We start from the raw sequence: 26,802 nt of genomic DNA on the forward strand, positions 1-26,802 counted from the left end.
AATAATCACTCCTTAGTAACACTATCAAAATTCTACTTTTTTATACACTTTATGCAACAGCAACAAGCGTTAGTCAGAAATTATAAGAAGGAAAATAAGGTTTAAAAATTAAGATGGATGCTCACAAATTCGTAGCATACTCTAGATTTAACACAATTTCCTTCAGGAAACAGTTTTCTTTGCCAGTGTACTTTTAACCGCATTAGTTATGTCCTGGGGAGATTCACATACTTTTAATCTCAAAAACAAAAATTTCTGGCCTCGCAAATGAAGGCAACAGAAAAACAAGCACAGGAAGATGGGCCAAATGGCTTCCTTCTGCACTGCAAATTTTCATGATTATGTCTACAAGTGGTGGGACACAAAATGAAAATCACCCATCATCTTCTGATGTTGGAAAGTATGATTAATCAATGGTAGCTACTGAGAAGAGGGCCAAAGAAAAATCAGCGAACCACGTATCACACAGTTAAAATCAAAAGGAAGGAAATACCGTCAAATTTTTGCACTATGTATGTTAGAAAAGACCATGTTTGTACACTCCAAGAAGGAGCTCTAAGATCCTGAGCTAGCCCTATAAAGGTAAAATCAAACATACTTAACTATTTGGCACAATATAAGCATGATCCAAATCAATCTACCTTGAACACTGATGAATGATAATGGCTCCGTATCTGGAACAACATCACCTGGGACTTTGATATCAATATCAATTGTTTGTTGCTTACCTAAATTGAAGGGAGAACGTGTTGAGTTATATAAAGCAAATCTTTCATTTAAATCATTGTTTTTTCTCTGCAGCCATTGGTTTGCATTGTTTCCTATGAGATCTTTCCCTCTGGCAGGTCAGTTAGCTCAGTTGTTTGGACAGCTGGTTCGTGATGCAGTGTAACACCAACAGCCTGAGTTCAATTCCTGTATTGCCTGAGGTTACCATGAAGGACTCTCTCCTTGCCTGAGGCATGGTGACCCTCAGGTTAAACCACCAGTCATCTTTCTCTTTAATGAGAAAGTAGGACAATGGCAACTTTACCTTTGTTTACCTGTAACTGCTTTACTGAGTCCACCTGGAGTTTACTCGAGATTTCAGCATTTTAATTCCTCCCAAGCTTTTGACTAAATTAAGGAAGTTCCAACATTCTGATATAGCCCTATAAAGGGAAAATCAACAATTTTTAGCTTTCTATCCAGGTCTCAGTTTTCCCTGAACAGATGGTTAGGAGTGGAAATTAATTAGTGACGTTAAGCACTTAGTAATGTCTAGCTTAAATTTGGTTAGAGAGATAGAATTGAGAAGCAGAAGAGTTCTGGTAACCTTGCCTTGAAGTCATTTGGTCCATACCTAAGACGCTGCGCAAAATTCCGGTCTCCATTAGGATACAGAGGTACCAAACAAATGGAAAGAAACAAGATTCACAAGGGGGTTATCAGAACTGAGATGTTATACCCTACAGGAAAGATAGAACAGGCTGGAAATTTTTTCCCTAGAAGAAAGAAGCTAGGGAGTGTCGTAGAGTCATAGAGTCATACAGCACAGAAACACACCCTTCAGTCCAACCAGTCCATGCCGAACATAATCCCAAACTAAACTAGTCCCACCTGCCTGCTCCTGACCCATATCCCTCCAAACCTTTCCTATTCATCTATCTATCCAAATGTCTTTTAAATGTTGTATTTGTACCCACATCCACCACTTCATCAGGAAGTTCATTCCACACGCGAACCACGGTCTGTGTAAAAAATTTGTCCCTCATGTCTTTTTTAAATCTCTCTCCTCTCACCTTAAAAATGTGCCCCCTAGTCTTGAAATCTCTCAACTTAGGGAAAAGACACCTACCATCAATTCTGTCAAACCTCTCATTATTTTGTTAACTTCTATCAGGTCACCTTTCAAACTCCTACGCTCCAGTCCGAGCCTATCCAGGAGAAGAAGGGTCTAGGCCCGAAACGTCAGCCTTCCTGCTCCTCTGATGCTGCTTGGCCTGCTGTGTTCATCCAGCTCTACACCTTGCTATCTATGTTTCAGTGTAATTGCATTGAATTCCTTCCCTCAATCCCTTGCCAATGTCTGAGGCTGCTCAAGCCTTGACATACTATTTTAGCTCTGAGCTGAGTGTCCAACCTCTCTGTTACCAAAGTCACACTATAATATATCTCTGTCTTGTCTTCAGCTCATCTGCTGCTAAAACCCTTAGCCTTGCCTGTTACCTCTAGACTCTAACTATTGGAATAGTATGCAAACCAGCCTCCCATTCTGTACCCTCCATATCATTAACTTCATCCAAAACTCTGCTGTCAATATCCAAACACACAAAAGGTCCGTTCACCAAAGAGTCCCCATAACTGACATGAACTCCGAAACTGTCAACACCCCAAGTCAACACGGCTTTGCTGCTCCCTGCCCTTGTCGTTTTCTCCAGTCCTGAAACCTCCCTGTATTTGTCCGAATGAGTGCAAAATGAAATGAGTAACTCTGTTTTCGGAAATAACACGAATAACATTTTGACAACCACTTGCCATTAAGATATAAGCAAAGGAGAAGAATCTAACCTTTGGGATCCAATTCATAAGTTTGCACGGGACAGTCAATTTTCTTTCCCTCTGGCTACAGGAAAGAAAACCAGAATAAAATGAGTTAGAGAGTCTGCTTCTCAGTTTATGCTTAAACCGTCATGATTCTGTAGCTTAAAGCATTTTACAACATAATCCTCCCACTTGCCCCAACACTTTATGCATCAGTGTCATTAGCATTCACTTTCAATAAAGTCACCTCACTATTCAGGACATACGTACACCTTTTTTTTTAACAAATCTACCAGTATAAATTCCTGAAATTTACAGCAGATAGAATATTTCCCAACCTAATCTTACAATTCCCATTTTTCCCAAAATAAAAGTTTGTCGTTCAGTGTGATATCCAACTGATATCAGAGTGATGTCCCATGTCCACCACCCAAATCTTTTACATTCTTCGTAATCAAAGACACTGCCATAAATATTCAATTCCAACTCCAGTCTCCATTGCCCAAGGGTGTGGTGCGGCAGATTCAAACATAACTTTCAAAAGGGAATTGGATAAACCACCTAAAGATGGGGGTAAATGCAGAAGCTCAGAGAAAGGGCTGGAAGTCAGACTTTTGCAAAGAGTCAACACAGGCTTGTGGGTCTGAACAGCCTTTTGCACTGCAAACATTCATTGATTCCTATCCATTAATTAGCAAGTGGTGACAAATGCTAAGAACATCTGAAGGTTTTGTACCTACCACCACACGAAGGGATTTTCTCACACCATCAGTCACAAGTTTGTCATAGACTGAAGCTTTAACTTCTATATCGATTTGTCCAATTATTAGTGGAACTATGACGTAAGGCACAGCAACGGACCCTTTCCCAGGGATTTTTACTGTTGTTCTGAATCGCTTTGTCGGCTTTGCACCGCTGCAGATATTTTCATTGTATGGAATCTCTACACGCACCTACAATTTAAAATACAATGGAATTATGAAAAAATCATGAATCATTCGCAAACAATTTACATTGGTACAAGTACATCATGCCAAAATTAGAACTGCAACATTATGCTCCTGACTCATTTACACCAAAGTGCTGTAGATCCACCAACTGTGATGGAGAAAATGATTTTCTATTGGAATTATACAGTTAAACTGTGATTGACTGCACTGTGTACATTCAATGGTTTATTTTCAAATAGCAACATCTCATCAACAACATCAATACATTGTACACGGGAAGAATTTCAGTTTCAAAACGAATGCCAGAAACTAATTGCAACAGCCTCCTGAGACCTGAAGCTCTGAACTGCAAAGGATTCCAAGCTGCTTGAAAAGCATGCAAAATGTGTGCCTGGGATTTCCAGTTACAACTTAAAATAAACAAAAGCAAGTAACACCAGAGAGCTGGAAAAACATTTGCAGTTCCACACTTGGGGCAGCAGCAGTGATTCTCTCCTCCTGTCAAAAATTTTCAAATTAAGCAAACCTTCGGTAATTCAATATAGAGTCATACAGCCAAACAGCACAGAAGCAGACCCTTTGGTCCAACCAGTCCATAATCCTAAACTAAACTAGTCCCAGCTGCCTGCTCATAGAATCCCTACAGTGTGGAAACAGGTCCTTCGGCCCAACAAGTCCACACCGAACCTCGGAGCATCCCACCCAGACCCATCCCCCTATAACCCACCTAATCTACACCTCCCTGAACACTACAGGCAATTTAGCATGGCCAATCCACCTACCCTGCACATCTTTGGACTGTGGGAGGAAACCGGATCACCCGGAGGAAACCCACGCAGACATGGGGAGAACGTGCAAACTCCACACATACAGTTGCCCGAGGCTGGAATTGAACCCGGGTCCCTGGTGCTGTGAGGCAGCAGTGCTAACCACTGTGCCACCGTGCTGCCCAATACGTGCTCCTGTCACATATCCCTCCATACCTTTCCGTACTTCTCTAAGTGTCTTTTAAATGTTGTAACTCCACCCGCATCCAACACTTCATCAGTAAGTTCAATCCACATGTGAACCACCCTCTGTGTAAATAATTTCCCCCTCATGTCTTATTTTAAATCTCTCTCACTCACTTTAAAAATATGCTCCCTAATCTTGAAATCCCTCATCTTAGGGAAAAACACATACCATTAACTCTATCTATGCCCTACATGATTTTATAAACCTCTACACTCCAATGAAGAAAGTCCCAGCCTATCCAGCCTTTCTTTATAACTCAGACCTTCCATACCCGGCAACATTCTGGTAAATTTCTTCTTAACCTTCTCTAGCTTAATAATATCCTTCCATGGTCAACATAGTATTGTTATCAGTCCTACAAGGGATTTGTTACTGATGATAAAATTTATCACTTTCATTTCTCACTGTTCTTACACTTAACCCAGCTCTACAATTCAAGCTGCTAGATTATTTTTTGTTGTAACTTTATTGTACTGGATAAAAAAATGCACATTGACACTAATATTCTGTGATCCAGTACTGTGTCTGATAGTAGCCTCCAGTAACCACCCTAACACTAAACTATCAACCAACTCCAACAAAAACAGAAATTCAGCAGATCTAACAGCATCTAACTTCAAAAGCTTCAAACCTAGTGACCCTTCTTCGGAACCCTGATCTCCCTTGACTGTCTAAAGTCCTTGAAAATATTATCTCCCAAAAGCCATATTTGTTTTGTTCACACAATATCATAATTGAATCTTTCCAATCAGCTGTTTTTCCCTGCTATAGAATTGGAAATCCCAATTGGAAGTAACCCTAATATTCCCTGTGACTTTATGGATGGCACATTCACCGTTGTAGGCTTCATCAATCTCTATCATTCCTTTAACACAATCCATCATACGATCCTCTTTCACTGCAGTAATCCCTAAACTTTCCTGGTGAGAACCCATTTCAATCCCTGGGCTTCATGTGATCCCAGGTGGAAATTTGGAAGTGAAGAGTTGCATGGGCAGGCCAGCAAGGGCTTCTGTTGCAGCAACTGGTCTGAAAAGAGTTGAGCATACCCAATGCACCCCTTTTCCCTCATCTCTCATCAATCCCCAACTTCCCCTTCACCACCATCCCCCATTCACCCTTGCTTCAATCCCATCCCCCACCTTGTTCACACCCAATCTTCCTTTCCTGCACTCCTATCTCTCCCTCCTTAAACCTGCATCTCCCCAATTGGATTGATTTCCACATCCAAATCACTCCCATTCTTCCTTTCTTTCACACATTCTATTTCCTCCATCTCCTTACCTCCCCTACTTTCACTTCCTCCATCACACCCATCAACACGTTCTTTAGCCCCTGGTCGGTCACTCAACCCCAGTAGATAGTTTGGCCCATCACCCTCTCACCCATCTATGTGCCCTTCCTATCCCCCATTTCCGCCCACCTTCACCAATTTCTCCCTCCTTAAGACTTAAATTTCTCTCTTTGCACCACTTCCTTAATTTCCTCCTCCTCCTTTACCCCAATTATCATACTTTCATTGCTCAGATACAGATTCTTTCATCTTACCCTCCTTCAATCTCATCTCTACTTCCTTCATCTCTCCTTGTCCCCCATCCCCTCCTTCAACACCCCCTCCATCTTCCTACCTTCACTGCTCATATGCAGTGTCCTTCACTCTTCAGATTGCTGCTCCCCTCTCCCTTCATTGGCCATCTCCTTTCTCCTTTAACCGCCCCATCTCCCACTTCATTCGGCCCCACCCCTCCCACAGCCCACGACCAATCTCCCTTTCCGATGAATTCATAGTAACCTCAGCCAACGTGGGAATTGAAACTACACTGTAGGCATTGTGCCGCATTGCAAACCAGCCATCCACCAATTCAGCTAACCAACGCCCCCATTGGGATGATGAATGCATTACGAAACTTACTTGAATCTCTTCTTCATCGTAATTGTACAGGATCGCTCTAATTTCCACTTGTTCATTGCGGACGACAGAATATGGAAGTCGAAGATCAATGAAGAAATCCTTCTGCACTGTCAGCTCATAAGGTTGAGCAATACATATTCCTGGGTACAAGAAATATAATTTAATAATAATTCAGAACAGGTGGCACAATCCTCATTTTGAAAACAGTGTTCATTTCGTGTTGCAGGTACACCTAAAGCTGGAAATAGTGAATGGGAAATGGCAACCCCTACTTTTCTTTTTAATTTCATCATCTTTGTCACTGCAATTGTCATTGAATGGATCCTACCATCGCCACCATGCACTTGGAATTGCATGTTTACAAGTGTGACTGTCACTTCAGTGGGTGTTTCCTATAATCACTGATCTCCCCATTCTTCTCTTGTCCCATCACAGTCACAACCCATCTACAACATCATCTACAAGGGCACACAGCAACAGCAAGGCTCGTTGAGCAGCACCTTCCAATTTGGTTCACTCCACGTGATATCAAGAAACAGTTGGAGACACTGGATACTGCAAAGGCTATGGGCCCTGACAACATTCCAGCAATGGTACTGAAGACTTGTGCTCCAGGACTTGCCACTCCCCTAGCCAAGCTGTTTCAGTACAGTTATAACACTGGCATCTACCCAACAATGTGGAAAATTGTCCATGTATGTCATGTACACAAAATGCAGGACAAATCCAACCTGGCCAATTACTGCCCCATCAGTCTAATCTTAATCATCAGTAAAGTGATGGAAGGTGTCAGTAACAGTGCTATCAAGCAGCACCTGCTCAGCATTAACCTGCTCAGTGACACCCAGTTTACGTTCCGCCAGGGCCACTCAGCTCCTGACCTCACTACAGCCTCGGTTCAAACATGGACGAAAGAGCTGAATTCCACAGGTGAGGTGAGAGTGACAGCCCTCGATATCAAGGCTGCATTTGGCTGAGTATGGCATCAAGGAGCCCGAGCAAAACTGGAATCAATGGGTATCAGGGGGCAAACACTCCAGTGGTTGGAGTCATACCTGACACATAGGAAGATGGTTGTGGTTGTGGGAGGTCAGTCATCTCAGTTCCAGGTCATCTCTGCAGGAGTTCCTCAGGGTAGTGTCCTTGGCCCAACCATCTTCAGCTGCTTCATCAGTGCCTTTCCCTCCATCATAAGGTCAGAAGTGGGGATGTTCACTGATGATTGCACAATGTTCAGCACTATTCGTGACTCCTCAGATACTGAAGCAGTCCATGTTCACATGCAACAAGATCTGGACAATATCCAGGCTTGAGCTAACAAGTGGCAAGTGACATTCGCGCCAGACAAATGCCAGGCTATGACCATTACCAATAAGAGACAATCTAACCACCGCTCCTTGACATTCAATGGTGTTACCATCACAGAATCCCCCACGATCAACATCCTGGGGGTTACCATTGACCAGAAACTCAAATGGACTCACCACATTAACAGACTGGCTACAAGAGCAGGCCAGAAGCTAGGAATACTGTGGTGAGTAACTCATCTCCTGACTCCTTAAAGTCTGTCCACCATCTACAAGGTACAGGTCAGGAGTGTGATGGAATACTCCCCACTTGCCTGGATGCGTGCAGCCCCAACAATACTCAAGAAGCTTGACACCATCCAGGACAAAGCAACCCACTTGATTGGCACCACATCCACAAGCATCCACTCCCTCCACCAATGATGCTCAGTAACAGCAGTGCGTACTATCTACAAGATGCACTGCAGAAATTCACCAAAGATCCTCAGACAGCACCTTCCAAACCCACGACCACTTCCACCTAGAAGGATAAGGGGCAGCAGATACATGGAAACACCACCCCCTGCAAGTTCCCCTCCAAGTCACTCACCATCCTGACTTGGAAATATATTGCCGTTCCCTCATTGTCACTGGGTCAAAATCCTGGAATTCCCTCCCTAAGGGCACTGTGGGTCAACCCACAGCAGGAAGACTGCTGCGGTTCAAGACGGCAGCTCACCACCACCTTCTCAAAGGCAACTAGGGATGGGGAAGAAATGCTAGCCCTGTCAGCGACGCCCACATCCCACAAATGGATAGAAAAAAAAAACCATGACCTCTACCACATACAGTAGGAGAGGCAGATACATGGGAACTTCAACACTTATGTAAGTTCCCTTCCAAATCACGGGTCAAGGTTAGACTTACTCAATTCATACTTTGTTTGCAGTTTCCTAAAACAAAACCAAATGTCGACAAAATATCATCAGAAGCAAAAAATCTGGAGGTAAGGCATGGTGAGCAATTTGATAAGAAGAGTGCACTGGAAAGGTTAGGTGGGAGGTGCCAGAGGATTGGAGAGTAGGAATTCATACTGTGAATCACAAAAATCTGTAAGACTTCCCAGTAACTATGACAGTCAGTTGACATCGGTGCTGGACAAGAAACAATAATCACGGGTAAAATAATCGAAAGGCACTAGGAGAGTTGTGAGGAAGTAAGGAGAGCCAGCACAAACTGGCATAAAGCTGATTATGTTTTACAAATTTAATTGATTTTTCAAATGAAGTAACAGAAATTTGATGCAAGAATAGAAATGAATGTTGCTTCTGTGGATTTTACGAAAGTCTTTGACAGTGTACCACATAAAAGGCTGGTTATCAAAACTGCGGCTCAGGAATTAGAAAAGTCAGTGTCTTAAGAACGGAAAACATTAGGCATGATAAATGGTTGCTTAATGTTTAATTTAATGCAGAGAAGTAGGAACTGATGTAGTTTGGCAGAAATAATGGGGACAAGCAACATAGATTAACTGGAACATTTCTGAGGAACATACTTGGACCGAGAGGGCTGAGGGTTCATGCTATAGATCTTTGAAGGTGGCAGTACACATCAGGAGAATGGTTAACCAAGCAATTAGTTCTTGGTCTTCATGAGTAGAGATGTTGAGTTCAAATGCTGGGACATTATACTGAATCTGTATTAAGTTATGGTTAAACTACAACGAGAGCACTGCACCTAGTTTTGGTTACTATACTTTTGGAGGGATCGAGTGGCCCTTCAAAGGGTGCACTGGAGGTTTACCAGATTGGTTCCAGCCGAGATGGACTAAGTTTCGAGAAGCTGGAATGGATCCCTTGGAGAAATGACAATACAGGAGAAATTTGATACAGGTTTAAAAGATTATAACATGCATGTGTCTGTGCAGTTGTCCCTGGGACAGCAGATGAGGCTAGCAGATAAGGATTTTTTCTGAAGAAGGGTCTAGACCCGAAACGTCAGCTTTCCTGCTCCTCTGATGCTGCTTGGCCTGTTGTGTTCATCCAGCTCTACACCTTGTCATACAAGAATCTATGTGTTAAGTCTTTTATTGTGGGGAAACTGATGCACTGTAGCTGGTTCTGGCTGACCTGGAAATCTTCCTGCTCTATGCACCTTCCATAGAACATAGTGAAAGGATTTACAGACTGATAAGCATGAAGTATCTTTCGTGGACATTAAGCTCTGAGGTGGGGCTTGAAGAGGGAGCTTCTGGCTTAGAGGGTGGACTCTATGACAGGTGGTTTAGATAAGTTAAACAAAGAAAGGCTGATGGACTCATACAGCCATAGAGATGTATAGCACAGAAACAGACCCTTCGGTCCAACTTGTCCATGCTGACCACAAATCCTAAATAAATCTAGTCCCACTTGCCAGCATCTGGCCCATATCCCTCGAAACGCTTCCTATTCATGCCCCCAACCAGATACATTTAAAATGTTGTAAATGTACCAGCCTCTTCCTCTTCCTCTTCCTCTTCCTCTGGCAGCTCATTCCATACACGCACCACCCTCTGTGTGAAAAACTTGCCCCTCTGGTCTTTTTTATATCGTTCCCCTCACCTTAAACCTATGCCCCTCTAGTTTTAGAATTCCTTACCCCAGGGAAAAGACCTTGTCTATTTACCCTATCCATGCCCCTCACAATTTTCGGAAGAGTTGTGGGAAAGTAGTCAGGAAACTACCTGAGCTATTGCTGCCCACTGTATTTCCATTCCAGAAGGGTAGATATTGGATGGAGTTGCCCACCTCTCCCTCCCCCATTATGCCCACCCTCCAGGCATCTGGGTAGCCTGGCCAGTGGGCTGAAATGCTCATCACAATTTCAAACAAACTCAGCCTAATTGGAATGGTACACCCTCAAACACTCAACCTTTAACTCAACATCTTCACTTAAATCCCAAACACCCCAGATAGCCCCAAGCCACCTCTGTGTCCCTATGCAACTTCTATGCCAACTCTGTGACTCTACATGTCCTCCATAAGCATTCATTCAGTAGCTACTATGGGCAGACCTCAGGAGCCATGTTTCAAAACAGGATACAAAAAGAAATAACTTCAAACAATCCTTAACAGAACCTTCATTCAAACGCACACATTATTGAAAAAAACTCATTTATGAAACTCATGCCAAAATGTAAATCCCTAAAGTGGTCAATATATTGTTAAAAAAAAACAAACTTCACAGATCACATTTAATAACCTCTTAAAACTGTCAACCGAACTGTGAACATAGTTCCTTGTTTAGATGAGAGATAGTAGGAACTGCAGATGCTGGAGAATCCGAGACAACAAGGTGCAGGGCTGGATGAACACAGCAGGCCAAGCGGCATCATAGGAGCAGAATGGCCTGCTGTGTTCATCCAGCCCTGCACCTTGTTGTCTCCTTGTTTGGATGAGCGGTTTTAGAACTTTTGAAACTCAGGTCAATCAATCACATTGAGCTCAATTGTAATAACAATGTAAGCGATGGATTCCAGTGAAACTGATAAACTGGATGGTCACATTTTTCTAAACTGCACCAGATGGCCTGTCAATCAAAGCGGTCTTGGGGAAAATATCTGCTCCAAGTTAAAGATGGAGATTGGATTATTTCTCTGATTTAAAAGGACTCATAGTTCATTAATTATTTTTGATCATTACCTTTGAAATCCCAAGCCTTTTTTTTCTTCAATTTTGAATACATAAGAGCACTTGCCCCACAACAAAAATATTCTGATTCATCTTAGCACTTAAACAATGAAAATCAATTTACCTTTATAAACAAGAGCACTTTAATTATAAAATATTTAACTTATGATATAAAATCTAATTATTGAAATTGAAAGCATAGGCTTTTTTTTCTGTATTGTAAAGTCAAACAATGGAAGAGCACCTGGAACAAGTAGCTTTTAATTGGATACTTCACTTGGGATTAGGGTCTCTACATGGATCATAACTCACCTTGAGATGCTATGAATCACAATTCCTTCCAAAAAAACATCGTGAATAAAACTGAGGGTGTAAAATGCAGCATGGAGATGACAAGGGTAGAATTGTTCAGAGGAGATTTGGTCCCCTCACTTTAATGCCAGGGCTGTAAAAAAAATCCCAATCAATGGAAATAGGGTTGGAATGCTGGAATCTGTTCTGACAGTTTTAAATTCCTCCTGTCTCCATCTATGTTAGCATGGACAGAGGTATGTAAGTCTGGGCCTGTGGATCTTTTCACTAAATCAAACATGACTTACCTTTCTGTGGAGACACACTGACAGCTTGTATTTCCCAAGTAGTAATAGAGTCTTTAAGGTAACCATTTACATCCTTTGTCACAACTCTGATGAAGGAAAATAAAAACAATGAACATATCTTGGCCTACATCACTAACACCAAGATACTTGTCAGATCAAATCTATGTTTTGTTTCCAAAATCAACTACTGGACAAATGTCTTTTTCTTATGTAAACTGCTACCCCTTGTTTGACTCTTCACCATGAAGGATGTGAACAGTGCTGTATGTTTAAGATCATGCCAACCATATACGAGTAATCCAAAGCATTCCATGACAGTTCTGTCTAAAGGCTATTGGCTACTGATGCTTCACCCTGAGCTATTTTGCTTTATCACAGGTGGTTTTGCCAATGTTTTTTTCAGTCAAGGGCAGGATAAGGAGGTCTGTCTTAAGTGTACTCAGCAGGATCAGGTACCAAACCTCTGCTATTGGTGGTTTGTTGATCCATATTGCAGACTAGAAATGGACATTTGTTTGGTAGACTCATTTTATAAGTGTTTCAGGGATAGTGATCATGTTGGGAGCTGTGTCTCCTCTGAGTCAGAAAGTGACAGTTCAAGTCCCAAAAGGTCCCACTTTGAGACTTGAGCACTGAAACTGAGGCAGAATTTCCAGTGTAGTACTGAAGGACTGCTGCTCTGTCAGAGGTGCCATCATCTTTCAAGTGACACATTAAACTAGCCCACCTGCCTTTGAATGCAAAAAAAATCTCACAAGATAAGAAGCTGGGGATTTCTCTGGCTGTACTGGCCTATTCTAATCTCTCAACAAATATTAGAAAACAATGTAATTAACTGGTCACTTTCAGTTTCTGACTATGCTATTTCCTGCTGTCATCCTAAACTGGAAAATCTCAGTGGCTTTATTTCCAATTTCTACCCTTTCATCGCCTACACATTGTGAACCTCCAACTCTTTCCTCCCCTTCCGTGGTTTTCATTTCTCCCATTTCTGAGATGAGGTAATCAACTAATATACATGACAAGCCAATTGACTCCCACAGTTATCTTGACTATACTTCTTCACATCTGCTTCCTGCACCGTCAGTTTCTGGATCCCTGTCACATGTGCTCGAATGGTACAACTTTACCTTTCCTTTCTTTCAACTGCGGATTCCTCCTGCTGTTGTTGATAGGGTCTTCAACTGTGTTCATTCTATTTTCAGGTACTTCTGCTGTCATCCTCTCCTCACCCTTCCAGAGCTATGATAGAGCTCCCCTTGTCCTTACCTTCCATTTACCAGTTTCCATATGCAACAGGTAATTCTCAGCTACTTCCAATATGATGTGATCAGCAAACAGCCCTTTCATTGTCACCCCTTTCAGCATCCCAAAGGGAGTCTTCACTCATGACAACCTGGTCCACTCCTCTCTCACTCCCAACAACCCCTCCCTTTCCTACAATACTTCTCCATGGAGATCCAATTTGAGTCTTTTTAACCTTCTCCCTTCTTTAAATTTGACGCTGGGTTTTCGCTGTTCAGCATGAGGTCTTCTCTATATTGGGGAGACCAAACACAAACCCATGTGATTTCAAACCAAACACAAACTTTTGAGTTGCAAACATGACCCTGTCAGTTCAATCCTTTACTTTGCTCCAACTCTGACCTCTCTGTCTTTGGCCTGCTATTGTGTTTCACTGAAGCTGAACACGAACTCAAGGAATAAGACCTCAAATTCCAACTGGAAACTCTATAGCGAATAAGAGTTCAACAATTTTAGATCGTAATCTCTGGTGTTTACTTTCTCTCTCTGATTTCTCTTAATAACTTTGCATTTTGGACATCAGCTATCCTGCCATTTACACCTCTTATGGACACATATTTTGCTTCTTCATTTGTTCCATTACCATTCCCTATAGCTTCTCAACATACCTTCAGCGATTTAATCTCACCTCCCCTCCACTTTATCAAAGACCCTCACCTTTTGTTCATTCCTGCCCCTACCACACCATCAAACTCTATTACATTTCAAACTTATCCCAGTTCTGACACAAGGTCACAAACCTGAAATGACACCCCGAATGCCTCTTTGCAGATGCTACCCAGCCTGTTGAGTATTTGCGGCGTTTACAGTTTACGTTTCAAGACAATGTTCTGCTTCTGTATCATCACATTACTGTCTGAGGGAGCTTGCTGTGGGCAAATTGGCTGCTGAGTTTCCTAAATCACAAATGGCATCCCTCAAATTAAATTTTACAAAAACCCTTCAAGAAAAGAAAGTGCTCAATTAAATGCAGAAGGTAGGATTGCCGTGGTCCTTTTGACCAGAGGGCTGATGTCTCATTAATGAGAGATGACTGGTGGCAGTTTAAAAGGACAGAGGTTGAGAAGGCAAACTGTTCAGCTGGTGCAGTAATTGACCCCACCCTGATGGTGTTTCTTTGCATTGCAATTCAGTCATCCTAGCTAAAAGACACACCCCTCCCCCTTCAAAATTAATTGTCTGTAAAGATAACTGGAACATTCATAGGCCAGGAAAGGTGTGACTGAAGTCTTTCTCTTCCACAAACCTTTAGACTGGAAAAAATCCTACTGAGTGACAGTTTCATGCATTAAAGCAAACAGAAGCATTGTAAAAACTCCACATTCTCACAAATACATATAATAATTAGTACCCGTTATTGTTATCTATGGGTAGAGACTTCAGTATCCAGAGCCAGCTTTCTGGGAAGTCACTTCTGGACATTATATCCTCATAGGGAGAATAGTAGTCATCATCATCACCTAAAGAAAAGAGCAAATGGTAAATTAAGGATTTCAATGCAGAGTTTCATTGTCTCTAAGTTAAAAGATTTTGGTTTACATTTTACATTCCAGAAGGAAAAATGATACAGAATGAGTCAAATTGTGTCAAGTAAGGAGTGAGCCTGTACTACCCTATTCCTGTTTCTCAGTTGAGTCTCTTCAACATATTGAATCTGTTCAACATATTTCGAAGACCAGCTTTGCCAAAAAAAAAAGCACAATTGGGCAAGCCACATAAATAGTGCTTACAAGAGCAGGTGAAAGAAGTTTGGAAACTCTGCAGGAAGTAATTCATCTTCTGACTCCCCAGACCTGTCCACCATTTTCAAGGCACAAGTTAGGAGGGAGATGGAATAGTCCCTACCTGACCTGAGCTCCAAAAGCACTCACAAAGCTTGACACCATCCAAATAAAGCAACTCTGACTGAATCCCATCTACCCACCTTAAACTTTCACTCCCTCCACCATTGGTGGACTGTAGCAACTGTGTCCACCATTTACGAGATGCTCTGTGCTAACTCTCAAAAGTTCCTTCCACCAGCTCCTCCCAAGCCTGCAATCCCGACACTCCACAAGACTTGAAAATATATCAAGCACTTCTGTGCTGTGATTAGATCAAAATCTTGGAAATCCCTTCCCAACAGCACCCTGGATGGACATATGCCACATTTACTGCAATTCAAGAAAGATGCTCATGAGTGGGTCATTCTCACAGATAATTAAGGGTGAGCAATAAATGTGACTTTTCCTGTGACATCCATATCCCCTTAATTTAACAAAACGTCCTTAACTATTTCACCAATGCATAGATGACTGTTGCTATCTCTAATCTACTGTTTTACCTTTTCTAAAAATAAAATGTATGCTGAACTAACTTCTCTACCGTTTCCAATCCTCATTAATATTTGCTCCCTGTTGTTTCGTATTCTCAAAACATCTTGCTTGAATTATTATTGTATGATGTCATAAGGCCAAGTGATTGGAATATATTCAGGAAAGAGATTTTCTTGAGAAGTTAAAGGCATCATGGGGTATGGGGTGGGGAACTGAGGAATATGGCGTTGAGATAGAGGATTGTCCATGAGCATATTGAAAGGCTGAATGCCTACATCTTCTCCTATATTCTAAATTGCTAGCTTTGTAATTTAACCAGCATAATGCAAAGATTAGAAAGCTCCTCTTGGATGGGCAGTACTGACTTAGCCACATCACATTCAGTCCTATTGCAGTCGCTGAAACCAAATATGGGTGAGGGAGTACACCAGCAGCCATCCAGATGTATCCTGATAATTGTCCCAAAACACAAACAAACAAAATCTCCACCCCAACATCTCTCCTTTGCAAGGCAGGAAATAGCTTCCTTTCACCTTCAAAAGTGCTCAACACTTCACATTTTTAAGCATTCACCTGGCATTTTGCGAAAGAAAAAATACTATTTCAGTTTACTTCTGGAAATAGTTGGAGCTTACTTCTTGCTAAAGTCATTTGACTACGCTTCTGCAGATCCTTAAATTTTTGGATGTGGTTGCAACAGTCCAGGAAGGCGGCTTTACAGTCTTCCCGTTGTGTTATTCTCCTTGCTCTGCGTGCACATGAAAACCCCATGGGGTTTCGTTTCATTCCATCGTTGCAGCATTTATTTAATATTTTCGCCTTGTACTGATTCACTAAAGTAGAAAGATACAATGATTCAACTAGAAAAGGGAAATCCTCAAAGTTGTAGCTGTGTGCCTGAAAATCACTACTTTAATTGTAATAATTAAGGGCTGAATCTGAAGCTTTTTATTGGCTAATTCCGAATCGCTTTGATACCCTCGATAATTTTTCACCAGGAAACCGAGCAAGTTCACGCGTCGCATGTTACCAAAGTCGCCTCATTAATTACACCACCCCATAGTGCCTCTCACGTTTCAGTTTCCGCTCTCTCTTACCCATGCCCCAATCCCTTGAGGACGGCTGGTTAGTTCAGTTGGCTGGATGGCGGGTTTGCAATGCAGGGTGAGGCCAACAGCGCGGGTTCAGTCCCTGCAACAGCCAAAGATCGCTCCTTCTCACCCTCTGCCTCAGATGGTGTGGTGCCCCTCAGATTGAAGCACCAACACCGTCATGTCTCTCTCCAATGAGAGATAGTGTCCCAATGCAACCTGGCGACTTTACTTCCATCTACAATAACTCACCACTCAGTGGATACCCACAGATACACCAGGTCCCCCTCCCACCTGTGCCACCTTTAGAAGCGTGCTGTGCACCTGGGTGGGCACTGGCATTCTGAAGCCATCCGACTCAGTCAAGGATGGAGTCTGAGCATGGCAGAGAAGGGGATAGATTGCAGCACGATTATCCAATGGGGACATGCATGTTCCAATAGACAGGGTGCTACCAGAGGAGAAGCCATACCATCAAACTCTGCCAGCCCAGTCTGAGGTCACCACCCAGGTCAGTGCCATCTCCAGGGTGCAGCCAAACAAGCAGCAATGCAGAAAGAAGGTGGCGAGCTTCTAGGGTTCAGTGCCACTCTCATCTCTCTGCGACCTCACATTCACTCTACCTCTGCTACTGCACCCATTTCTCACCCAGGCGCATGCTCTGACACTCTCACTGTTGCATGCAACATCCCTATTATACCTGTCTCATACGACGACGCCCCCACCATTCACAATTGCATTCCACCACTGCTCGTAGGAAGACTAACATGCCAACATCTCCACCAATGCCTGGCGTGGGTGTGGTATTGATGTAGCATCCTGCCACATAGCAAAATGTACACCCACTTTGACTGAGGACCCCGGACCAGCAAGGTAAGCTGCCTGCATTTGTGCCCACGCTAATACAGCACAGGAGGAGGTCCTTCAGCCCATCGTGTCCATGCCGGCCAACAAACATCAATCTATTCTAATCCTGTTTTCCAGCACTTGCGTTTTAGAGAGAGAAAACATGAAGTATCCAAAACAATGTCCACAACATGCACTGTTCTAACCAAATTTTAGTAAAATTTTAGTTGGGCTAATATTATAGGTTAAAAAGCTCCCATCAGAATGACCCTTACTAAGATGATTAATCGCAATGCATTCTTTACTAAATCAAAAACACATACATTTAGCGATCTTAACATCCATAAGTCTTGTTGCACGACGTCTACGTTTCATTGGCTGTTTGCACTTCAGGTCTGTTGAAGAGATTGGAGATAGATGTTAAAATATGAGTTGCAGTCCAGCAGTTTCAAACAAAGTTGACGCACGGTATGCATTTTACAAACACAATTGCATTCACTTTATGCCTCCATCATACTGTTTTTGGAATAAAAACCGAAAGAACTGCGGATGCTGTAAATCAGGAACAAAAAACAGAAGTTGCCGGAAAAGCATCTGTGAAGGAAAAAGCAGAGTTAATGTTTCGGGTCCGGTGACCCTTCCTCAGTACTGCACTCTGAGTTCTGAGGAAGGGTCACCGGACCCGAAACGTTAACTCTGCTTTTTCTTCACAGTTTTTGGAATGTTGACTATCAGGAATATCAGTGTTGGGGGTGGATTTAAGATGGAATAAGTGCAATGTAGATGTGTATTGTTAACCTGAACTAGACTTCAGCACAGTTCCGGCACTGTGCATTAAACCATTATCTCATTCATCCTCTACCACAAGTTATTGCTGTAAATAGAATTTCAATATCACCTTTACGAGTTGCAGAAGTTAATTCAACGAGTGCTTCCCGGAAACAGTACCTGTTCTTGTAGCCGTCTTGAGGTTGCTGTTTGTTACAATTGTTAATCCTGCATCTGTGAAAACACCAAGAACATCACTGCCACTTCCAGGCGTGCAGCCGATGTCATTCTTCTCCACAATGTCCCAGATCTGCAGGAAATACACACAAAGCCGCTACGTGAACCAGACCGGATTAACAAGGTGATGTTGTTACTGCGATAACAAGGTGTAGAGCTGGATGAACACAGCAGGCCAAGCAGCATCATAGGAGCAGGAAGGATGAAGTTTCGGGTCTAGAACCCTTCATCAGAAAGGGTCGAGGCCCGAAACGTCAGCTTTCCTGCTCCTCTGATGCTGCTTGGCCTGCTGTGTTCATCCAGCTCTACACCTTGTTATCTCAGATTCTCCAGCATCTGCAGTTCCTACTATCTCTGATGTTGTTACTGTCCCCACTTCTCTCCGGTCGGAGAGTCAGTGGTGGAGCAAAAATGTTCCCAAACTGAGGAAAGGACACCACAGACAGTGGAAATCTGAAAGAGCAGGGAATACTGTGCCAGCATACAGCCCAGTGTCTGTAACAGACGTACCACCTCCAAAACTGCCAAAAAGCAGTTCAATAACCCTAACAGTACAAGCATATTTCAGACAGATGTAGACAATTTATCGAATTAAGATCTCTTGTTCCCTTTTCATTCCACATTTTGCCAAATGAGATTGCCAGTACAAAGTCCAGCATGGAGCCCTCAGATATTGTCCTACTATTTGTCCTGATTTCTGAGTGTGACTTGAGAAAGAGTCCTAGTAGCAGTGTGCTCCAGCACACAGAAGCAAAGTCCATAATTCTTTACTCAGTCATTTTCCTCTGCCGCTTTTTTAATAAATGGGTGCTAGCAAACTGCGTCATTTAAACTGTGGCACACTCTGAAGGGCTGGTGGATGTAATTTCTTTCTTTTTAATTCTCTTGTAGGACATAGGCATCCTGGCTGGGCCAGTATTTATTGCCCATCCCTAGTGGTGAGCTGCCTTCTTGAACCACTGCAGTCTGTGGGCTACAGATTGACCAAAAATGCCCGGTGGGAGGAGGTGCCAGGATTTTGGACCAATAACACTGAAAGAATGGCGACATATTTCCAAGTCAGGACGGTGAGTGGTTTGGAGGGGAACTTGCAGGTGGTGGTGTTCCCATGTATCTGCTGCCCTTGTCCTTCTAGAGAGAAGTGGTTGTGGGTTTGCAAGGGGCGGCCTAAGGATCTTTGGCGAATTTCTATGGTATTTCTTGTAGATAGCGCACACTGCAGCTCCTGTGCGTCGGTGCTGGAGGGAGTGCTGTAAATTAAAGAACTTGCCATTCCCCTTTGAAGCTCAATGTACTTTATTAAAGAGTATTGAAGTGTGCACCTGTTCTCCACTTTCATCTGTTTTACAAGGCTGGTAGGTGTAGGGAATGCTGGATGACTAGAGAAATCAAGGTTTTGGTCAAGAATACAAAGGAAGCATATGTCAGTTATTGACAGCAGAGATCGAGTGAATCCCTGGAAGAGTATAAAGGCAGTAGCAGTATAGTTAAGAGGCAATTCAGGAGGGCAAAAAGGGGACATGGGATAGCTTTGGCAAATAGAGTTAAGGAGAATCCAAAGGGATTCTACAAATACATTAAGGACATAAAGGTAACTAGGGAGAGAATAGATCCCCTTAAAGATCAGCAAGGCTGCCTATGTGTGGAACTGCAGGAGATGGGGTAGTTACTAAATGAGTATCTTGCATCAGTATTTACTGTGGAGAAGAATATGGAAATAGAGAACATGGGGAAACAAATTGTAACATTTTGAAAACCATCTGTATTACAGAAGAGGTGGTGCTGGACATCTTAAAACGTATAAAGGTGGATATTTACAATGATGTTGCCAGGGTTGACCGATAGGGAGAGGCTGGATAGGCTGGGGCTATTTTCCCTGGAGGATCAGAAGTGTCACTTACACCAGAGACGCAACCTTCACTTCCACCTATGTGACCATCCCCATAAACACACCCACTCCTGAGACCGTCTCCACCCCCATTCCCAGCTCCAGCTCTACATGTAGTCCCAGCCCCAGTCCCCAGCCCTGCTGGGTATTCACCATCCTTCCCAGACTTTTCCCTCACTGAGGGACGAACGGTCAGTCCTCAGTAAAGGACTCACCTTCATCCCCCTCTGCCCACACATCAATGAATACCGCTCACACTTGGACGTCGAACAGTTTGTCCGCTGCCTCTGCCTCCGCGCTTATGTCTTTAACCGTGATTCTAACCCCCCCCTCTACAGACCCCTTCTCCCACCTTCAACAAACCCCATCCTCCTGAGCACCACCCCAAGGCCTCCTACCATCCCTCGACCTCTTCATCTCCAACTGCCATCGCGACATCGATCGCCTGAATCTCTCCACCCCGCTCCCCCACTCCAACCTCTCCCCCACAGAACGCGCAGCCCTCCGCTCTCTCCGTTCCAACCCCAACCTCACTATAAAACCCGCGGACAAGGGTGGCACAGTTGTGGTATGGCTAACTGACCTCTACATCACTGAGACCAGGCGCCAACTCTTTGACACCTCCTCCTACCACCCCTTTGATCATGACCCCAACCCTGACATCTCCCAGACCATCCATAACCTCATCACCTCAGGAGACCTCCCACCCACAGCCTCCAACCCTGCACTGCCAGTTTCTATCTCCTTCCCAAAATTCACAAACCCGTCTGCCCCAGCCGACCCATTGTCTCTGCCTGCTCCTGCTCCATTGAACTTATCTCCACTTAGCTAATTCTATCCTTACCCTCCAGTCCAGGAACTCCCCACCTACATTCAGAACACTACCCACGCCCTCCACCTCCTCCAGGACTTTCATTTCCCCAGACTCCTAAATCTCACCTTCACCATTGACATCCAGTCCCTCTATACTTGCATTCCCCATGCAGGTGGCCTAAAAGCCCTCCGCTTCTTCCTCTCCTGTAAGTCCAACCAGTCCCCCTCCACCAACACCCTCATCCACTTGGGGAACTTGTCCTTAGCTCCTCTCACTTCCTACAGACTAACGGGGTGGCTATGGGCACCCATATGGGTCCAAGCTACGCCTGCCTCTTCGTAGGAAATGTGGAACAGTCCCTCTTCCACTGTTACACTGGCACTATCCCACACCTCTTCCTCCGCTACATCGATGACTGTATCAGCACCACCTCGTGGTCCCATGAGGAGCTTGAACAATTCACCCCGACCTCAAATTCACCGGACCATCTCCAATACTTCCCTCTTCTTCCTGGACCTCTCTGTCTCCATCTCCGGTAACCGCCTCAACACCGACAAGCCCACCAACTCCCACAGCTACCTTGACTACACCTCCTCTCACCCACCCTCCTGCAGGAATGCGATCACTTAATCCCAATTCCTTCGCCTCTGCCACATCTGTTCCCAAGATAGAGAGTGCCACTCCCGTACATCCCAGATGTCCTCCTATTTCAAGGACCACAACCTCCCCCCTCCGGTGATCGAAAATGCCCTCAATCACATCTATTGCATTTCCCGCACTTCTGCCCTCACACCCCCTCCCTACAACAAAAATAAAGACAGAATCCCCCTGTTCCTCACATATCACACCCCCAACCTCCATATCCAGTGTATCATCCTCGACCACTTCCACCACCTACAACCCGACACCACAACCAAAGAGATATTTCCCTCCCCACCCTTATCTGCCTTTCGTAGGGACCGCTCACTCTGCAACTATCTCGTCAGCTCCACACTTCCCACTAACCCCACCACCCCCAGCACTTTCCCCGCAACCGTGGGGAGTGCTACACCTGCCCTACACCTCACCCCACACCTCCATCCAAGGTCCAAGACAAATTTTCCATATCCAACAGGGATTCACCTGTGCATCCTCCAACCTGGTTTACTGTATCCGTTGCTCCCAATGTGGCCTCCTCTACATCAGTGAGACCAAGCGCAGACTCGGTGACAGATTCATGGATCATCTGCGCTCTGTACGCAATAATCAACAAATCCTTCCGGTCACTAACCATTTTAACTCCCCCTCCCACTCCCTGGGTGACATGTCCATCCTCCAGTGCCGCAATGACACCACCCGCAAACTGGAGGAGCAGCACCTCATATTCCGCCTCGGGAGCCTACAGCCTGATGGACTAAACATGGAATTCACCAGTTTTAAAATCTCCCCACCCCCAGCCTCATCCCACATCCAACCCTCCCACTCATCCCACTTCCTTGACCTAACACAACCTGTCCATCTTTTTTCCACACCTATCTGCCCCACCTTTCCACTAATCCCTACCAACATCCACCTATCACCATCCGCCTACCTTTCCCAGCCACACCCCTCTTTCCTCTATTTATTTCCCAGCTCCCTGTCCCATTCTCATTCCTGAAGAACGGTCTCAGCCCGAAACATTGACTCTCCTGCTCCTCTGATGCTGCCTGACCTGCTGTGTTCCTCCAGCTCCATATTGTATCGACTCGGGGGTGACTTTATTGTCGTTTATAAAATCATGAGGGGCATGGATAGAGTAAATAGTCAATGTCTTTTTCCTACGGTAGGGGAGTTCAAAACTGGAGGACATAGGTTTAAGGTGAGAGGGGTAAGATTTAAAAGGGACCAAGGGGCAACATTTTCAAGCAGAGGGTGGTGTGTGTATGGAATGAGCTGCCAGAGGAAGTGGTGGAGGCTGGTACAATTACAACATTTAAAAGGCATCTGGCTGGGAATATGAATAGGAAGGGTTTAGAGGGATATAATTACTGACCATTTTGTTTTCAAATAAGCAGGTTAACTTTAAAACATTGAGCCAAGAAATACAAATCAAGTTAAGTTTTCACTCATTATTAAACACTAACCGTGCTTTCTCGACTTTAAAGCTTAGAAATATATCAGGAAGTACTTGCCTTGCTCTGCGTCAATTTATTTTTCTTATTCAACATGAACACAGCTTTATCCACAGCAACGAGACCAACTGTTGCCCCAGAGTCACCTGTGATTTTCAGTTGAAACTGTTTGCCAGGTTTGTAAATCTTATTTTCATCGTGTTTGTTTGCAGCAGACACTACCAACTGTGAAGAAATGTATGTCAGTCTGAAATATTCACAAACACCAGATTACTTTTGATTGGTGCAGCTCATTACTGCTGGAATTTGAGATCTGAAGTACCAAAATTTTAGAATTAAAAGAACAAAACAATACAGAAAGAGATTGTTCAGCTTTATTCATTTGTAAGAATTATTCAGCTCGGCCAACTCCTTCTGTTCTGACGTCCTACCCCGGTAAACTTTCCCCTTCAAGTATTCACAAATTCTCTCTTTAAATTTAATGCTTTCGCCATCTGCTACATCAGCAGCTCTGTCTAGCTATTATAAACTCAGTCCCTTCGTCCAAGATATTAATAAAGGTCATAGTTGATGACCCAGCACTGAGCCATGTAGCCCTTTACCAATTAAGTTTGCCAACATGAAAATGGAACACTTAGCCTGACTCTCTGTTTCCTATAAGTGATCATTAGTCTATCCATGCTCATATTATCCCTAATTCCATGGTGCCTTGTATTTTTTAGAACCCTTAGTAACATTTCATTATTTTTATTTTTATTCTTTTATCAAGTTTAGTTTGGAGCTGTGAACTGTGAGCTGAAGATGACCTTTGGACTGTGGGCAGCATCATGTGTTTTTAAAAAGGGACAAAAAAGGCTGTTGTTTGTTTGTGAGGCCAGGCCTGAGAGTAAATTGCAGGTTGGTTCTTGATCAAAGTGCCCCATGGATGCTTCAACACCAGGGATAGCAGATGTTTAGCCATTAATGTGATCATTACCTGGGAACTGGTGCCAGCAAGTCCAGGAGAGAACATATTGGTCAAACAGATGGAGATATTAGAGTGTTTTAAATTTTTTTTGGACTGGGTTGCTGCGAGAAGGAATTTGACTATTGATGCTACGCATCAAGATTTGAAAGTTCTCTGCTTTACCTCCCATTATCAGTCCTTGGAAGTTCAGAGGATAGAAACTAAGTTATAAGTATTACTGACTTCTTCAGAGTGAACTGAAAAGGGGGCCCTGATCAATGTCTTCAGAAAATCAATCAATAAACAATCGTAATTGCCTGTGGAACAATACATCATGAGCCTAAGTAATCTGATCAGTGTTGTTAGTTTATTTATCCCTTAAATCTGTTCTTTTGTCCCTCTGACTTTTGTGTGAATATGGCTAAAGACAAAGGTTATTGGGTTTAAATCATAGACATAATTAGATTTCTTTGTTGTTTCATTTTGCTGCGCTAAAGTTTCTGTATTTGTTAATAAATAGTTAAATATTTTCTTTAAGCTACAAGCCCTGGGTCAAGAATTGATTATTCACAGAGTCTGGGATTGGTCATTTAAAAGATTTGTTTAGGTATCATTTTGAGGATCTTTGCAGATTTTAATTTGATCGTGTTACAAATACAGAGGTAGGAAGGCTGATTCGATTTGGTTGTCTGTCTCCATGTCATAACATATTACAGAGTAACCTTTAATATGGCACCCTATCAAATGCTTTCTGGAAATCCAAATACAATACTTCTATGTGGGTCTCCTTTATCCAGTTCACTTGTAAACTACTCAGAGAAAACTAATAAATCTTACATAAAACAACAGTGACTCTGCCTGATATTGTCACGGTTGTCTAAATGTCCTGCTACTATTTCTGTAGTAACACATGCTGTCATTTTCACAGTGACAGATGTTGTGCCAACTAGTTTGGCTTTGTGTTTTCTTTCTCCTTCACTTCTTCATCCAATTTCTCAGTGCTGGGGCTGTGTGTGAAAATGTTGCGGATTTCTAACCCAAAGAAATCCATCAGAAAACAAGAATACTCACTTTTCCCATGCATGTGTCTTTCACATCAACCCATACAGAATCAGCAACGATTTCTATTGCTGGTCCCTTTGTCAGGTAGTAATAGACCAGCAGTCTGAAGGATGGTATTAAGTCAGGAGTGACTGGAATGAGCATGTTCACCACAATTTGGCCAACCTCCCTTGGCTGTCGTCCAACTGCCACAATCTTTCCTTTGTTTATCAACTGGTTAAAAGGAAGTGAAAATAAGTTGAGGAATATAGAAGTAGGTTAAAGTACAATAGATCATTTTGAAGCAACCTAAAACAGAGAATTATGAAGAAACCTCAGCAGACATGTGGAGAGAGTAACAGAGGTAACATATCAAGTCCGGTGGGTCACTGAACTCAAAACGTTAACTCTGTTTCTCTCTCCACAAGCGCTGCCAGGTCCTGCTAAGTTTCTCCATAACCCTCCATTTTAGCTTGTTTCAGATCTCCAGCATCCACAGTCCTTTGTTTTATTTTAGATCATTTTGAAGATCTGTGGATGCCTTTATAAGAGAAAAGGCCTTTATTGCATTTCAGAAACCTCGCTACATGAAGTAACTGAAAAAGTAAACAGTATACGTGCCAGTAAAACAGCTTAATAAAAACTATAAATATATACTTTTTACAATTAAATTCTTACAATTCCAAATCATATTAATGAATAGCCATGTCTGTTTTAGCAGAGGGGAAGCAAATCAAATTTTGAACAAAAACAAAGTTGCTGGAAAAGCTCAGCTCTGGCAGCAACTGTGAAGGTAAAAACAGAGTTAACGTTTCGGGTCCGGTGACCCTTCCTCAGAACTCAGTCAAATTTTAAACTACCCAAAGGTTTTGTGCACTTTGAAAGGGATGGCAGAAATGATTTTGGGGGTAGAATGTACTATACTGTCGTTCTTGGAATACCAGAACCTGCTGTTGATCCATGGCTAACACTTATTTTCCCACACAAGATCTCATATTGATCCTCCACCCAACCATCAAGGATATCAAACCACCTACTCCAAAACCCTTCCTTGTAATGGCGCTAGGCTGAGCCAGAAGCAAAAGCAAAATGAAAAATGATGGAAATACTCGGGATGTCGGGCAGCATTTGTGGAGAGATACAACGTTAAGATATCCTGGAGAGAGGAAGTCTGTGAGAGGAGATCTGATTGAGGTTTTCAAAATCATGAGTGGACTAGATAGAATAGATAGTGTGAAGCTGGCCCCACAAGAAACAAGGACGAGAGGATATTGGTTTAAAGTGATGTGTAAATGAAGCAAGGCTGATGTGGGAAAAAGAACTTTTTCCACACAGTGAGTAGTTAGGAATGCAATGGTCTGCTGGAAATACGGTGGGGGCAGGATCGATTGAGACACTTCAGAGGGCACGGTATTCGGCTAGTAATGGTGCGCAGCGATACAGGGAAAACGCAGGAGGATTACGTTTGGTAATGGAAGCAGTGCAGACACAATGGGCTGATTGGCCTCC

At 43.2% G+C, this 26,802-nt stretch overlaps 1 protein-coding gene across 1 annotated transcript in view; it reads right to left on the reverse strand.

The window, feature by feature from the left end:
* Window positions 1–26,802, reverse strand: part of LOC109918583 (complement C3-like) — a 100,481-nt gene that overhangs the window by 46,603 nt on the left and 27,076 nt on the right. Inside the window, exons 13-23 of the mRNA XM_048617804.1 lie at window positions 25,324–25,527; window positions 23,367–23,531; window positions 18,458–18,587; window positions 17,833–17,904; window positions 16,208–16,405; window positions 14,609–14,717; window positions 11,953–12,038; window positions 6,400–6,539; window positions 3,264–3,476; window positions 2,551–2,605; window positions 642–728 (exon numbers count right to left, since the gene is read on the reverse strand). Of these exons, the coding sequence (XP_048473761.1) occupies window positions 642–728; window positions 2,551–2,605; window positions 3,264–3,476; window positions 6,400–6,539; window positions 11,953–12,038; window positions 14,609–14,717; window positions 16,208–16,405; window positions 17,833–17,904; window positions 18,458–18,587; window positions 23,367–23,531; window positions 25,324–25,527 (1,459 nt within the window). The remainder of the gene's footprint in view (window positions 1–641; window positions 729–2,550; window positions 2,606–3,263; window positions 3,477–6,399; window positions 6,540–11,952; window positions 12,039–14,608; window positions 14,718–16,207; window positions 16,406–17,832; window positions 17,905–18,457; window positions 18,588–23,366; window positions 23,532–25,323; window positions 25,528–26,802) is intronic.

This window comes from Rhincodon typus, chromosome 38 (genome assembly GCF_021869965.1).
Source record: "Rhincodon typus isolate 14 chromosome 38, sRhiTyp1.1, whole genome shotgun sequence".
NCBI lineage: Eukaryota > Metazoa > Chordata > Chondrichthyes > Orectolobiformes > Rhincodontidae > Rhincodon > Rhincodon typus.